The sequence below is a fragment of the Anthonomus grandis genome, chromosome 11, assembly GCF_022605725.1.
Source record: "Anthonomus grandis grandis chromosome 11, icAntGran1.3, whole genome shotgun sequence".
NCBI lineage: Eukaryota > Metazoa > Arthropoda > Insecta > Coleoptera > Curculionidae > Anthonomus > Anthonomus grandis.
This window is the reverse complement of record NC_065556.1, coordinates 21,538,236-21,554,822: the sequence shown is the minus strand read 5'-3', so window position 1 is coordinate 21,554,822 and position 16,587 is coordinate 21,538,236. Positions and strand designations below refer to the sequence as shown.

The following is a 16,587-nucleotide window of genomic DNA, read 5'->3' as shown; positions in this document are numbered from 1 at the left end:
CCTTATTGACAGTTCAGAGGTGCCTACTGACATTTGACGTTTACGAGTATGACCCTGATAGAGACAAGAAGTGAGCAATAGTAATAATCTACAATAATAGGACGTATTGGGATTCCCCAGGGCTGTTTTAGGATATCCCGAATTGAAGTGTTTAAATTTTAACAGAGCATTCTGTGTTCAGAATAAGCCTTAATTTTATTCATAAATATATAGAGAGAAACGCTTCGTTTTCGAAATACAGGATGTTAAAGCATTAAGGAATTTTTTTTTAATCATACCTCTTTTCTTTACTTCCATAATTTTTATGAATTTTGGTGCACGGCTTTGAAGTAACAAAAGGCATTTTTTGATTTAAACTTATTATACTAATATTAAATATTTTTAATGTGATAGCAAGCGGGTAGTATATATGAATATATGTTAGTTTCTTTCTGACCAATAGATGGCGAAACTGGTAAGGGTTGCTCTTGGAAGAGTCTTAAACCATAGAATTCAAAAAACTTCCTTTTTTAATCGGAATAAACCATCTGTTAGGGTCCAAAATTAAATATTCTTTAGTTTGAATTTTTTTTCCTTGTTGAATCTATTCTTTTGGTAAATGCGTTAATCTCGAGTTTTCGAGATACAGGGTGTTAAAGCATTAAGGAAAAAACTGTCTTTTAATCATACCTCTTTTTTTACTTGAAATATTTTTATAAATTTTGGTGCGCCCATGAAGTAACAAAAGGCATCTTTTATCTAAACATATTATACTATTATAAAATATTTTTATTGTGATAGCAAGCGGGTAATATAATTATATAAATATATGTTAGTTTCTTTCTCTCCAATAGATGGCGAAACTAGTAAGGGTTGCTCTAAAACTGCTGGTGGACGCTTGGAAGAGTCTCAAACCATAGAATTCAAAAAAACTTTTTTAATAGGAATAAGCCATCTATTAGGGTCCAAAATTAAATATTCTTTGGTTTAAAATTTTTTTCCTTGTTAAATTTATTCTCTTGGTAAATTCGTTAATCTTCGTTGCATGTTATTTACCTCCCTATGCATCCGGCCTGCGACCGGCGTGAATATAGGTTCAGCTACTACCGGCAGGGGGTAAGAAAGGATCTAGGAATGGGACACGAGGAATTGGAAAGGACAAAGAACCACTAAGTGTTGACTAGGCGAGGAATGATGACGCGAAAGTGGCCAGTTCTTCTTCGTCATTCCGAAATTACCGCACGACATCTCTGGAGACGCGTGTAAGTTAGCGAATCTGCCGAGTATATAAGAAGCCGGCGCTGGGAGTTAAAGGCACAATCGTGGCGCGACTTTTAAACTCGACATAAATAGTAGTAACCAAATACAGTGTAAATAAATATTTCTAGTACTCTTAAGTGATCGTGTTTAGTGTACAACTACATTACGGTCATTTCAGGGATGTTTCTATGGTCGCAAGAGGATGTTTCTGGTATGTTTCTCGTGTTAGTAGGGTAATTCCCCATAGACAAGACAACAGGGCGAAACGGAAAAGGGGACGTCTGCGCTTTGTGGGGTCGTAGGACCGCGTCGGCAGCGCCTCCCCCCGGCTGCCAGGCCCCACAATCGATCGGGCGGCAGGGGGCGCGCGCGAGCAAACCGCACGGCGGGCGGGTGAAGACGAGGCAGCCAGCCATTGTGCCCGGAATGGACGTGTTAAGACGGAAAAGCAACAGTGAAGTGGGCCCACGTCACTTCGGGGGGCCCCACAAGACGGTCCAGTGAGTGCGGGAGTGCGGCAGGCCGGGGCTGCGGCCGGACACGGGCCGCCCGACGACGACGATGCCGTGATGGCAAGAGAGGTAGTACAAAACAACCCCCGCTCGCCCCAAAGCACCCCACCCGATGGTTTTTATCACCCCACCGTACAAGCATGAATAGAATATACGCACTGTTAATGCTTCTTTCTTTTTTCCTGTCGATTTTATGCTTGTAGGTCTGTTTTATTTGTCTTATTGGGCCTGCCCCACAGATTTTTGACAGTTTACTTTGGGCCACCCACGTATTTTTTATGCTTAGATACACCCTTTTAGCTGCAATATCAATCGGATCCTTGCTGTCCAGACTATTCACGATTTTAGACATCAATTATCCTCATTTACTACTATAATACAAATAACGTAAAAGAAAAATACTATCGCAACTCCTTTATCAATATTCATTCAGGCCTATAATGCCCAATTATGCTATAAAACCTCACTTTTATCTCATATTTGTCAAATAATATTAAACATTGGTGAATCATGGCAAATTAAATTATGCATGCAATAGCAGTTCGTAAGGGATACCGTGGCACCTTAAGCTATGCCTTAATGTTATTATATTGTATGTATAAATGTATCAATAAATATACACATAAATGCAAAAGATATACTTGGAAAAAGCAGTAGCAAATATAAAAAAACGCACTTTTTTGTTTTTGTTTTTTACTTAAGTAAAGAAGAAACCGCATTTTGCGACAACGTTGGTACACAAATGGTCCAATGTAAATTATTCCTGATGATAAAGTGGGTGTGTAAAAAAATTCACGCTTTGACATAAACAAACCCGAACAGTTCTGCGCATGCGATTATTTTATCAAAAATTCTCTCATTAAAGTTTTATTTTCTTATTTCACTTTATTTAATGCCTTGTCCTGTGATTTAAGGTGGCATGTTTAAAATTTTTTATTTGCCTTAATAGGTTTATATTCTTCATACTACCGCAACTCTTTTATCAATATTTAGTCCCATATTTCAAATCTCATGTTAAATTGTGCACGAAAATTCTGTAAAACTAAATGAAATATCTTATTTTGTGATTATCTATGAATTAAATATTAAATAACGGTCAATCATAATAAATTAAATTATTATTGCAATTTCTTGCTATATTAAGTTCTAATCAAATCAAAATACGCGAAATAATAAATTAAAAAAGAGCAAAACATAATTAAACATTTAAATTACGAAACAGTTTCACCACTAACCAAAAACTCGTTTTTTTATTCTTTCCCGAAGATGCTAACGTCCCTAGCGAAACACGTGTTAACAGTAAAAATAAAGGATTTTGGTTAGCGGTAAAACTGTCTCGTAATTTGAGTGTCACACTAAAGGTTCCAACCATACGACTATAAACATTTAACATAAAAAAATTGTGAAGAAATAGTCCATACTTGCAGTGGGTAGCAAAGGGGAGATTAGGGTAAAATGAAAATAAGGTTTGATTCCATTTCAAAAAAACACTCTATTTATTATTATTATTTTTTAAATTTTATTATTTTTAATTTTATTTGTATACCTTTCGTTGCTGACGTAGATTCGGTTCTTGAATGTAAACAAATAAAATTAAAAAAAAAAAAAAATAATAATAAATAGAGGGTTTTTTGACATGGAATCAAACCCTGGGGCGTATATCTGAAACCAGATTTAAACCTTTTGTCCCCTGATGACGCCACTGTGTCCAAAACATGTCGGGAATTTTAAAAAACTTAAAAAACTAAATGTTTAATAAATAAGTGTAAGAAGACTACAGGATTTTTATTTTACCATGAAAAATTGTAATTGACGTAATATTGGAGGATTAAAAACGCAAAAAATTGGCTGCCATAAACATACAATTTATTAACATTTAAAAAGTAGTAATTTATTTTAACCTCTAATTATTAAAATATTAATAAATATATAACAAATTTTCTCTGACAACAAATGGCGTACAAACCATAAGCAGAAAACTGTTGATCTATAAATCGTCAAAAGAAACGCAAAGAAAGTTGCATCACACCAGATTTTTAACAAATTTCATCAATCATGAAAAATATTTTGTTCCAAAATACTAAATTAAAAACAAAATTGGACCCAGAATGAAAGCCTATGGCACTTCCATGTTTACCAGTTCACCATTCTTAACAAGCTGATGTTTTGGTATAATGGATGATTAAAAGAATACATTTGAAATTCCCGTAAAACCATATATGTCAACTTTTTTAAACAGTAATTCATGATCCACACAGTCAAATGCTTTTGAGTAGTCATATAAATCAGAAGCCGCATATTCTTTATTATTGAGTTTAAAATGAAAATTCTCGATAGGCAAAGATGGCATCACTGGTGTCTTTTAAGTTGCTTCTTATTTCTTTAAGTCCGATCCCATCAGTAAATGAGATAATATCTTCAGCTAGCTTTCTACCAACAGTACAGTAAAATTCATTTTAAACATTTAAATCAATCAGTGGATAGGTTTTTAAAACCTCATTCTTGCCTCTTAACTAATTTCCTATAGACCACGCTTCATTTTTCTGAAAAAGAAATAATTATATTTGTTGGTAAGTCAATTAACATTTAGTATTTTAAATCAATATTTAAATTATTATCATTAATAAAATTAAAGTTGAGCATGTTTTGGTATAGATTAGAGATACCATTTACTGTTATTGGTTCATATAAGACTCTGGTTTGAGAATTTGTGGATAAGAATAGGGTTAAAAAAAATACCTTTATGGTCTGATGTCAAAGTGAGATCAACTGGCTTAGTAAATCTATCAGTTAATAGAGATAATTTCCAGATATCTCTCATTCCGAGTGTTAAATTTGATTACGTTTTTAAAATTAAAATACTTGAAAAATTAATAGTTTTATTATTTAACTACTATAGTTTTAGCTTGGGCGACTTTAAAAAAAGGTGATCACAATCATGTATAGATAAAAGTGTAAAGATACATATATGGCCAGAGATTTTAACGAATCTCTCAATATCGTAATTCGATGTAGTGCAATTAGATTTAGTGTCGTCTTCGGAGCAGTTCGTGAATTTTCGAGCGCTCTAGTTTAATGAACTTTATTTAAGGTATTGGTTTTATGCTCATTTTTTTATTTCAAAGTGTGCACAGTTTTTTTTAAATTAATTCTTAATGTAAGAAATTAATTAGGAATAATGTAGCTAGGTTGTTATATCAACTACTTGAATTGCTGGCATAAACTTAAATGGCCCAATTTGGCATTTATTAATTAAAGAAATTTATTACGTTTGATTTAAAAAAAATTAAATAATCGCTTTTGTTTGATAATCACTCAAGATAGTAAGACAATTTGATGATGTTTTCTCATAGTCGCTCAAAATTGTTAAAAATTTTTGAAAATATTTATAAAGACATTCAGATTAAGAAAGATTTATCAATATTGTACCAATCTATTAAGATAATCAGTCCTTAAGAAAATTCATTAAATTATATGATTTTAATAACAATTTTTACGTGTAATATCGTAAAAAAATCCAAAGCTTTTATAGTTTATAATAGGAAAAAATTATGTAAATTAAATAACCCTTAGAAATACAATAAACAGAAAAACTATCGTTTTATTATATATATTTTCATTTCACATTTTTGTGTATTTTCTGGTTACAAATATTTTCCTTTATCAAATTTAAAAGGTTAATCTGTATCTTTTAAAGTGATCCATACGAATTTTTTTACTCCTCACAGCAGCACTATCGTCCGGCCAAGGTGCATTAAAATTTTGTCCAATGTCCTTTTTTGATATTAAAAAAATGAACCTTTCTTCTAATTGCACTTCTAGGATTTTTATTATCAACTCTGGTAGATCTTCCTGTACTATGCTTTGGAGGTTCTACTTGTTCTACCTTTCATTCTTACCATTATTTATAAATGGTAGATTTTCCTATTCCAGTTATTCGGGAACATTTCTCTACAGCTTCATCTACAGCAAAACTAGGGTGGTCGATTTAAACAATCTATCTATATATATATATAGATATTTAAGTGTTATATAACACGAGGGTTTTACAGCAAATATTACCACGTTTAACACTTTTGCTTTATACTCTATGTTTTTATTACCAGCCCTATTTATTTATTTATTTACATCTGCCAGATTACCTGGCACAAGAACAATGAAGTTTACATTAGCTGCCAAACTATATTAGTATATTAAATATTATGTTAATCTATGTTACTTTTAAAAATCGCCCTACCCTACGACCACAAAATTCTTGGAAATTTAATTTTATTACTACTGACCTATTGGAAAAAGAGTATAATTCTACTTAAATCTTTTTTGCACAAGTCTACCTGTACCTTTCTTATAGAGCTCAAACCGTTTACCTACGCCCATGGATAACCAGAAATCTGTCGCAAATTTAAATTTTATTACTCTCTACCTGTTTAAAATAGAGTATAAATTTCTACCGATTTGAAATAGAGTATAACTCTTATTAATTTTGGTAGTAAATCCTGTATCTTTCTTATAAAAAATTCGCATCCTACCTCTTTTTCTCGCCTTATTCATTAACTAGGTACTAAGTTTACCTACTTCTATAATAGATGACCACAAAAGTCTCGCGAATTTACAGTTTATTACTTGTTGTTATTAAACTCAGCAAGCTAATTAAAAAGACTTAAAGTAAACCTTTAGAAATAGGCCAAATGCTTGAACCTCAATCTATTAAATAATGAGCTAATTCCTAAAATACTACAGCTGTAATGGAACCAATGGTATTTTAAATTAATATTTGAGAGCAAAAGCAAAATCAATAACAAGCCAAAAACGTGCTGCTCGTCCTCAAAAAATTCCTCTCACTCAATGGCTAAACGCATAAAAACTCAATTTCCATCCCCGAAGCTGCATCCAGCTTTTTTTTCTACTTAACAGACCACGCACAATCGACATCGAGCAACTAATATTAGCGTCGATTGTTTTGCTTGAAAACCCTGGATGTAACTGTATAAGCTGGCCTGGAAACGTCACAGTTTACACACCGTACAACTCTTACGATTTCGCGCTTCAGCACAGTGACCCAGTTTCTGGTGTACTACATAGAGCGAGAGTAAATGGGTCGTCGGCAAATCTCTACGTATCCGGCCGGTACGGGGCCAACGTAGGCCGGGTCATCGCACCTCTGCGCCCTACCTCCCTTTACTAGGTCATGGGACGGAATGATCATTGCTGAGTTTTGATTTCGATAGGTTTTAGGTTAGTTGGTTAGCATTATCTTTGTGAATATTAATTTAGAAAATTTCGTTATATCTAATTCAATCTAGGTCCATTGATTTATAGATACAATAATTTATTTAAGGTATAATAGATTTTTTATATTTCCAAGAGCTGAGGTTTTATATATCGACCTCTGAGCTCGCCTCTTCTTTTTAATATCCTACCTAATTCTATTTATTTTTTTTGAAAACTAAAGGAACGCAAAATCTGTTTATTTAATAAGAAAACCTAATTTGAACCAACTAAATCTACTTCAATTTAATATAAATATATTATTAAGAAACACAAAATTATGTTTATTAATATGAAAACTATTTTCAAAATTTGTTAGTGAGTATTTTGTACCGGTATTTCAGAAATAGTTTGTAAATTCATTTGCAATATTTCTGTCTCCTGTAACTTTTTATTTTTGATTAATTTTGAATGTAATTTTTTATTCTTGTCCTCATTACTGAAATATTTTATTATTTCCCATGTTCTTTTCGAATATTCTCTGTTTAGTTTAAATCAATGTTTGTAATAGTCTGCTTTGTTTTTTCTATAAGTTTAAAATGAGTGTCAAAATATCATTGGGATTTTTAATTTACCTCGTTGACGTATTGACGTTAGCAGGACCTCTGTAATCCATAGGACGTTTCTTTGCCTTGATAGACTTACAATAAGTAGACAACTTTATGCAATACTGAAATTTTTTGATTAAAAATTGTATACATTCATCAATATTTTGGCATTTAATTTCTCTATCCCAGAACTTATTTGCTCAAAATACCAATTTCTGATTATCTAATTTTAATTGAAATTTAGTATTAGTTTAACATATAATTTTACTTAAATTTAAATTTAATAGCACTGAAAGGTGATCAGAAACAGATGCATTTAAGATTACAGAGTTTACCATTAATTGATTATCATGCTTGAGAAAGATATGGTCAATATTTTTATTTATCCTTGTTGCTTTGCTTTTAACAGGGCGGTATCCCATTCCACTAAGACAATTTAAAGGCTGGATTACATCTAAATTATTTAAGTCTATTATATTAAGATTTATATCCCCACAAAATATGTATATATCTAAATGGTTTTTATATTACTTTACCCTTATAACGGTTTACCTTTATCAAAAACATGTATATCAATTATACTGTTATAAAATATTAAATTATAATTATAGTCAATATCAGTTAGATATCTAGTACACGTTAGTATAGTACATTTTATAAATTTTAATTTACATAGCTTCTTAATTAGCATTAGGTTTTTCCTCTAGCAGCTCTTTTATAGGTAAAGAATCTCGAATTCTTATGGCATCCCTTTCTGCCTAAATTTGATCATATCTGTACCATGCAAAACTACCCGAAAAGAATAAGGCGTTTTGCATTAATAGGCATTTCATAGGATAACGGGGTCATCTGCTCATTTATGTAGATGGTTTTACTTGGGTTGTTAATGTTCAGCAATTCAGTTGATTCCCTTTTCCTCCCTTTTCTTCAAAAGTCAATTTTTTTCGTGATTTTTACAATGAGTGAAAAAAGTTCTTATTATATGTGTATAAAATTGTCAAATAGAATTAATATCATTACCAGTCTTGTATCTTTTAAGATAGAAATTAAAACACTTTTGTTAGTATTAGAGCCATATCATTTGCAAGATTTTCTGAATCATCATTTTTATGATGCTTATGTTATTTCAGCGAGTGTCAATTTAAAAAGAATCTTTGAGTAAATAAGAGGCATCAAAAAGGTACAAAAAGATAAGTAGTTTTATATATTTACCTTAATAGCGTTAGTAGGTTTAACTAACGAAAGGTTGGTTCAAGTTAGATTTTTTTATTCCATAAATAGGTTTTTTAAGATAGGTTTTTCGTTATTTTTAATTTCAATAAAAAATTAAATTAGAGCTCAGAGGTGGGTAGACAAAACCTTACTCCCTGGGTATATAAAAAATCTATTATTCTTTAAGTAAATTATTGTAACTAAGAATACAGTTGAAAACACAATTAACTACTAAGTTTGTGCGTGTTCCCATTCAAAATATATAGATATATCAAGTTCAGAAATAATAAAATCTAATATTATGTGAACAGTATAGTGATTACAAGCTAGTAACAATTAACACTAACCAAACAATTGCTCAATATTAATATGAATGATCCAAGTTTTTATTCTATACTTGATCCTGGCATCAGGTTTATTTCTCAAATCGAGAGGCATTATATTATAAATTTTTGGAGCTATATAAATTAACGATCTTTTAGTAAAAGTAAAATTTATTTTAGGAAAGGATAGAGGATTGTTACTTTGAAACCTGGTTGTCAAAGGCAATACTGGTCCACTTTTAGCTATTTTATTATGACAAAGAAGTCTTGTAACTGAATTTACATAAATGTGATGCAGCTGAAAAACTCCTGCCTCACTAAACAAATCAGTTGATAAGTACAATTTATTTTTAAATAAACGAACTTTCAGCAATACTTTTTGAGCAACAACAAGAGGATCAAGAACAGACCTATAAGAAGCACCCCATACACTTATACCATAAGTACAGACTCCGCTAGAGTTTGGCAAGATTGTCCTTTTTAACAAAGAATGCCTTAATATGTAAAACTTATACAACTTACGTATTTTACCAATTATGTAATCAATATGTACATTCCATTTTAGTAAGTTGTCAAAAAATACTCCCAAATATTTTACACTATTGACACAATCAATTTTAGTTTTACACTGGCAAAAATTCTAATTTTGGCAATCAAAGGTATAAATTCTTAATGTAGTGTAACCTGGCAGACTAGAATTATTTTTGCCATGACACATAAACTTTGTTTTGTCGGTATTTAAAGTTAGCAGACTGAAATCAAACCAATTTTTTACCCTTGATAATAATGACTCAGCTTTATTTTTGACTCCCTCCCAACTGCTATGTTCAATTAGTAGATAGAATTAGCTTCAATGTCCCCTCAAGACTCTTGAGACGAAACCTATGACCTAGAGCCTAGACTATTTGCTTTGCCTTTTCACAGTACCAACTATGCCACTCACTCCCCTATCGAAAGAACCTTAAATATTATCAACCATGAGGATATTGAAGTTGTGGGCATTGACTTGCCTAGTTTTAGGAATCAAATTAGAGAGATTGTGTAAACTCTTCTGTTGATTTTATGTTGGTTTGCCTGTAAAAACATATTTGTATTTTAGCTATTTTAAGTTATGGTTAGGTGTAACTATTGAACTTTGTAATATTGTTTTTTTTTGTAATAGGGTTGATCCCGTCTATTAAATAAATATATTTTTTTTTAATTATTAAGCAGGTGTCATCAGCAAAACATGCCACACTATCTTTTGGGATAACTGAAAAAAGACCATTTACCCTGTGGCACACCATACTCCACCGCACGTCCAGAACTCACTGTTTCATTAATTTTTACCTGCTGTTGCCTATTTTCTAAAAACGGTTTTAATAATTGATATGCTAATCCAATTATACCCAGATCACCTAGACGTTTTAGCAAAATATGGTGGGACACAGCGTCAAAGGCTTTGGCTAAATCAATAAAAATGATCATGCATTTCATACCCGAGTTTAAACCAGAGGCAATGTGGTTGGTTACTTTATAAGTGCGTCCTCTGTACTGCAATTTTCCCTAAAGCCATACTGCTCATTAGACAATAAATGATGCTTTTTTATAAATTGAGTGAGTCGTAATTTTAGACATTTTTCAATTAATTTACTAACTGAACTAGTAAGAGCAATTGGTCTATAATTAGACGGTTCTTCCCTACTACCAGCCTTGAAAAGGTCTGAAGGGCTGAAAAGGCATAAATGCCAGATGAAAAAATTTGGTTTATTAAATAAGTCAAAGGTTTTAAGAGAGATTTATAGTTTAGTTTAATTATTTCATTAGAAATATTATCAACAGTGCTAGAGGTTTTGTACTGTAATGAATTAATAATTTCTATAAGATCACTAGGCAAAATAGGATTTAAAAAGAAGTTAAGCCGGCCGCACATTGGAACGCAGGTAACACAGGCGACGCAGCGCAGGGCAGTGTAGGTTTTTGTATTCAATTAATTTAAATAGACCCGCGCAAATTGGAACGCGGAGTAGGGTAGCACAGAACTGCGTTAAAATAAACCTACCTAACGCAGTCTCCCGGACACAGTTTTCTGTGCCACATGCTTTATAGTTTTTGGTTAGCGGTACTTTTTTTGAGGTTATATTCGAAATGAATGAACAATTAATTGAATTGGTGAGGAGGCATACAATTCTTTATGATACCAATGATCCCAATTATTTAAAAGGAAAATTAAAGAATGAATTATGGAAAGATATAGGAAAAGAACTTAATTTGAAAAGCGGTAAGTTAAACAAATATGTTATATTAATTAAAGTTAGACAGGGGTCGACAAAGTTTGGCTACAAAATTATAAATAGGTAGGTATATCAAAACAATACATTGCTACGTCAGATTAATATTAAAATTTTCCTTGTAAAACACTTTTTTAACGGATAACAAAAAAAAATGCCTCCTAAGTTTCAGCATCTTGCGAGAAATAATGTGTTTCAAGCTGTAACACAAATAGAAGCTGCATATCTAGGGCTAGGGAATACAAGTCAACAAAACTATTATCATAGTGAACACAGACCTATTCCATATATACATATTTTAACATGCATACTCCGCAGCCCCATTCCTCTTATTCATCAACACCTCTTTCATCACCAAGCCCAAGTTCTTGCAGTAGCCAGCAAATTAAACATCAAAATTATAATAATCCTCCACCTTCTCTTACGACCACCTCCTATTTGACCCCTTCAACACCTCCTACGACTTACAATCTAGCAGCCATTCACCCACTACACTCAGCCACACCCGACCCCACACCTCTTATTTGCCTGTTGCAACAACACCTCTTCAACCCGCTAATAATACCGGCGAAATTTGTATGAAAATTTTTCAGAATAGAATTTTGATTATTATTTAAATAAACATTTTTAATTTTCCTAGCAATACGTTAAAATGAATAAAAATATTACCTTAAACAAATTGCTAGTTTTTTAGTTCCTATTGGTTTTTGGGCGTTACAACCATCTGAATAAATACAGTTTTCTATCATATTATGTACGTCATCAAATTGCCCTCTGTTTAACCTGAATTCGGATGATAGTGCAAATTCTTCGTGAGTATTTCCTCTTTTCATATAGTTGCTTTTCCAAAATGATTTTTTCCTTTTTGACATGTTGTACAATAGAACTGTTTCTTCAAATTCTGCGTCCGACTCTGACTCGGAACTATCCAAAAACAACGCCATGATAAAAAAGCTTTATCTATCTTCAAATATTATTTACTATTCGCACTCGCCCGCCAATATTTTATCAAAAGAAATGAAGAACTGCTTTCAAATATGCGCTCACACTGCCTGACACGTATTTTTCCTGAACTGTGTAACTCGCCCTGCCCTGCGTGCGTCGCCTGGGTCACCTGCGTCCCAATGTGCGTCCGGGTTTATTGTTGGCCTTTATACTAGGAAAGTTGTAGTCATTAGAATTATTTATTTTGCTAGCCAAGTTAGACCCCATAGAACTAAAGAATTTGTTAAACTCCTTAGCAATTAATGGATCAGTAGTAAGAGAATGGCCTACTTTACTTTTAATATGTTTAATGTCATTGTTGCCACCCGAAAAGTCTTCATTTCTACATTTTTTGATAGTCTGCCAGCTCAAGGGAAATAAGAGAAATTAAGGGCTTTTTTATAATAGTTGATTAGGAAGAGTTAACATTGGCCACACAGGTGAATCAGTGGTCAGGATTTTGGTTTTATTGAAGTTCAATGACAGGCTATTTGAGTCAAATCAGTCCCGTATCCTCTGGAGGCCCATTATCAGGGTCAGATGCAAGGACTTACTATTTGATCCATGTCAAAGAATTGTGGTGTCATCGGCAAATAAGGCAACTTTCCCTTTGATGTTCAGATTTGTAAGATAATTGACATACAAAAGAAAAAGAATTGAACTGAAGACCGATCCTTGTGGTACCCCCCAGGTTATCTCATGATTTTCTAAGATCTCAGAGCCCACAAAAATTCACTGATGACGACCCTCCAGATACAAACGGAACCAAGAATGTGTTACGCCTCTAAAACCATAGCAGCTGATCTTGAGAAGCAGAATCCCATAGTTAACATAATCAAATGGAGGTTATTTGATTTGAGGAAAGATATCATGCGAAATTTTACCAGTTCTCCAATTAATTTTGATAGCGTGGACAAAAGAGAAATAGGCCGAAAGTTAAATGGATCATCCAGATTGCATTCCTTATAGATGGTTTCATAATAAATCCATATTATGAAAGGTGCCCATTTTCACATTGATTGCTTCAACAAGAGACATTAGAGCAATGTCCGGCTAGAATTTTTGTTTTTCATTAGGTTTAAATTGCTTATTACTTCTTCCAAGTCAGTAGGTAAAAAGAAGTATGAATTTTGAACTACTGTGTTTGTAAGATAGCTAAGTGGTTCAGTTGACCGAGTAAGATTTTGTTGTAGGTTTTGAGCTACCGGACAGAAGAAAGTATTAAGTTTGTCAATTTTCGGATTTGCAGTAGGTTTGTAGTTGTTTTTATTGCGGATATCATTCACCATTCTCCAGCACTCCTTTGGCTTGCTTGAACTCTTATTCAATCGTTTAGAATAGTAGGATTTTTTTTGCTAGCCTGATAAAACGCAATGAACGATGCGAATTGAAGTACGAGTGAAATAATGACAAGTCAATATACTTTTTGATAGTATAAAGGGAACGCAGATTTTTTGAAGAGATTTTAAGCCCTGTTGTTAGCGGAGACTTTTTTGACCTAGATTTTGATGTAAGCTTTACAATGGAAAAAGCAACATTAAATAGTTGCAACACTTTCGCATGAAAATTAGAGACTGGGTCAGACAATACACCTGGGTTATTCCAGTCAACCGAGGTGCCTAAATTGTAGAAGTGTTCATAATTTTTCCTATCAAATATTCGTCCAAAATTCGGCTTTGTTTCAATATTTATCATGGTATTCTTAACCCTACACATACTATTCATTTGTGATAACTGTAACCGCTACGAAAGGGGGAAGAAGGCCATAAATACTGTGAAAAACCCTTTTCGAACTTGGTCTCGAGGCATTTTCAGTGGCGCACACTATCAATTAAAAAAATATTGGATATTTTACCTTTTTATTTTCTACTTACCTGGTTTTTTTATTTTTATAACCAAGAATAAAAGCGATTGATTTTGTAAACCTATATTAATGGACTCAGGAATTCCCATCTTCTTAACATATTTAATTTTTTTCTTAACACGATTTGAAATAAATTTTTTAAATGTTTTTATTTTCATTATAAAATAAAAAAATTAAACAAAACACAAGTAAAATTAAACACTACATATATATCTTACTTAAAAGACTTTATACATAATAAATAATATATATGTAGAATTATACATATAGTAATCTTACTTATAATAAACACAAAAAAATTGTCATTGTCTCTTAGTCAGAATCAGGATCAATATTTTCTTCTTCCGAATTGTCTACCTCATCAGAGCATCACTTTCATCATTATCCTCTTTTATAATTAATTTTTCAAGGAAGTCCTCCATTATCTGGTCAGTTTTCCAATACCTATTCTCTATATCTATAACATGTCTGACGTTATTTTTCCAATGATCGGAACTGACAGACTCAATATCCTCATATCAATCACTAGTATTATGATTTCTTAAATATCGCTTGACTTCGGCCCATACTAATTCTATAGGGTTTAATTTGCACATGCGAGGTGGTGTCTATGTTCTTTCATTAAGTTGCCTATTTTATAATTTTTAGTGATCGTATTAGGCTTATGCGCACATAATAAATCATAAAGCTGAAGTTTTCTTTTTGATTCGTCAAAATTATTATATTTTGTTGTCTTTAAGCCAATTTACTATTACACCTTTTCTCTAGGATTTTGTGGACACTACTTGCTAACACAGAGTGATAATATATATGGGGCGTTGTCCATAATACCAGTCTGTTCTGGAATATTTGGCAACAGTTTTTCTTCTATTCATTTCGTAAAATTTGTTTCGTTCATTTGCCCGTGATAATCCCCCGTAGATAGTCCAGATTTAAAAATTAGAGATGCATCCTTAATAAATCCATTTTCGTTTCCGGCATGTACTACAATGTAGGGACCACTCGAAATGTTTCTGTAATGTTTTCTGCTATTCCGAATATTCCATTAAAATTTTGCTCCGGCTTTGACATCTTCTCCCATAAAATCCATTATTTTTTAATAAGCCTTTTTCATATGGAAATTCAATTTCCTCCATAATGTTCGGCAGGATCTTTCCTAAGGTTGGTATTACTTTATATTCTGTATAAAATTTCTCAATAATTCTTATTACGCCAAAATCAGCATCATCATTTTTTTTCTCTCACGTGTTTTTCCTGACGAAGGCTCTGTAGGGTCAAGTTGGTCTTCTTTTCTAAGTTTAATTATAGTAGATCGCCCTACTTCACAATACATAGATGATTGTTCTGTTTTATTTTTTAAGGGTAGCTTAAAAGCATTATTGGCACTTTCCTCATCACCAATTCTTATTACATTTACAATAACCTTACGAGTCTAACCTTTCAAAACTTTATTTCTTAAATGTTCCATATTACTGATTAAGAAACCACGATACCATACAAAAACTGATATAAACGCCAAGGAACAAAATTAACGCGATATCACAACATTATCAATAAATGAAAAATTAAACAGATACTTGCACACTTTTAGGAAAAGATGGGCGGTTCTAAAATAGTAGGTGTGTACCTATGTAGGTAAAAAAAAAAACATTGGCAGGTTCTAATTAAAAAAAACGATTAATAACCCTATCCCCCAAACCATTTACCAATGTCAATATATATCATAAATAATTAGATTAAAACATGTTTGATTTACCTAATGTTATCAGATTAGCCCTTTAAGATATAACTGGTATAAAAAGGATACAAAAAGGATTAACAGTAGGTGCATGTCATAAATTATTAATTATTTTATAAATATATATACTTTCCCTTTCCTTGATAATCCAACTATTATAAAACACTATTAAATTGATAATTAAACTAATATAATACATGCATATACAAATACCATAATTTATGGGTTATTCCCAGTGGGACTAATTTTTTCCTTTTAACCTATTTAAAGTGTTACGGTTCCCGCGATATACTCATAAAAGTTCATTGTTAAACGTTAAAAAAATGAACAAGTTCTCAGTCCAATTTTTCTTCTTTTAAAATTCAAATAGAATAAAGTAAAAAGTATGCATAACATAGCTAAAATTGGCAACTCGGTTAAACCCAACTATTGCATCTTTTGCCGGCTACAGACTCAATACGACAATACATGAATAGTAACAGCCTCATGGTCTGTTAAAGCAGCACTAGTTTCGGTATCTCTCGTTTTTTTTGCATCAAACCTTTTACTCATTAAACCCATTCAAATTGGCTACATTTTAGGAAAAAATAAAACTTTGATATTAAAATGTCCTAAATGGATATATGGTT

At 32.2% G+C, this 16,587-nt stretch overlaps 1 protein-coding gene across 1 annotated transcript in view; it reads left to right on the top strand.

Moving 5' to 3' along the window:
- Window positions 1-1,616: 1,616 nt before the first annotated feature.
- Window positions 1,617-16,587, top strand: part of LOC126742218 (uncharacterized) — a 44,547-nt gene continuing 29,576 nt past the window's right edge. The window contains exon 1 of the mRNA XM_050448826.1: window positions 1,617-1,820. Within this exon, the coding sequence (XP_050304783.1) occupies window positions 1,809-1,820 (12 nt within the window). The 5' untranslated portion in view covers window positions 1,617-1,808. The remainder of the gene's footprint in view (window positions 1,821-16,587) is intronic.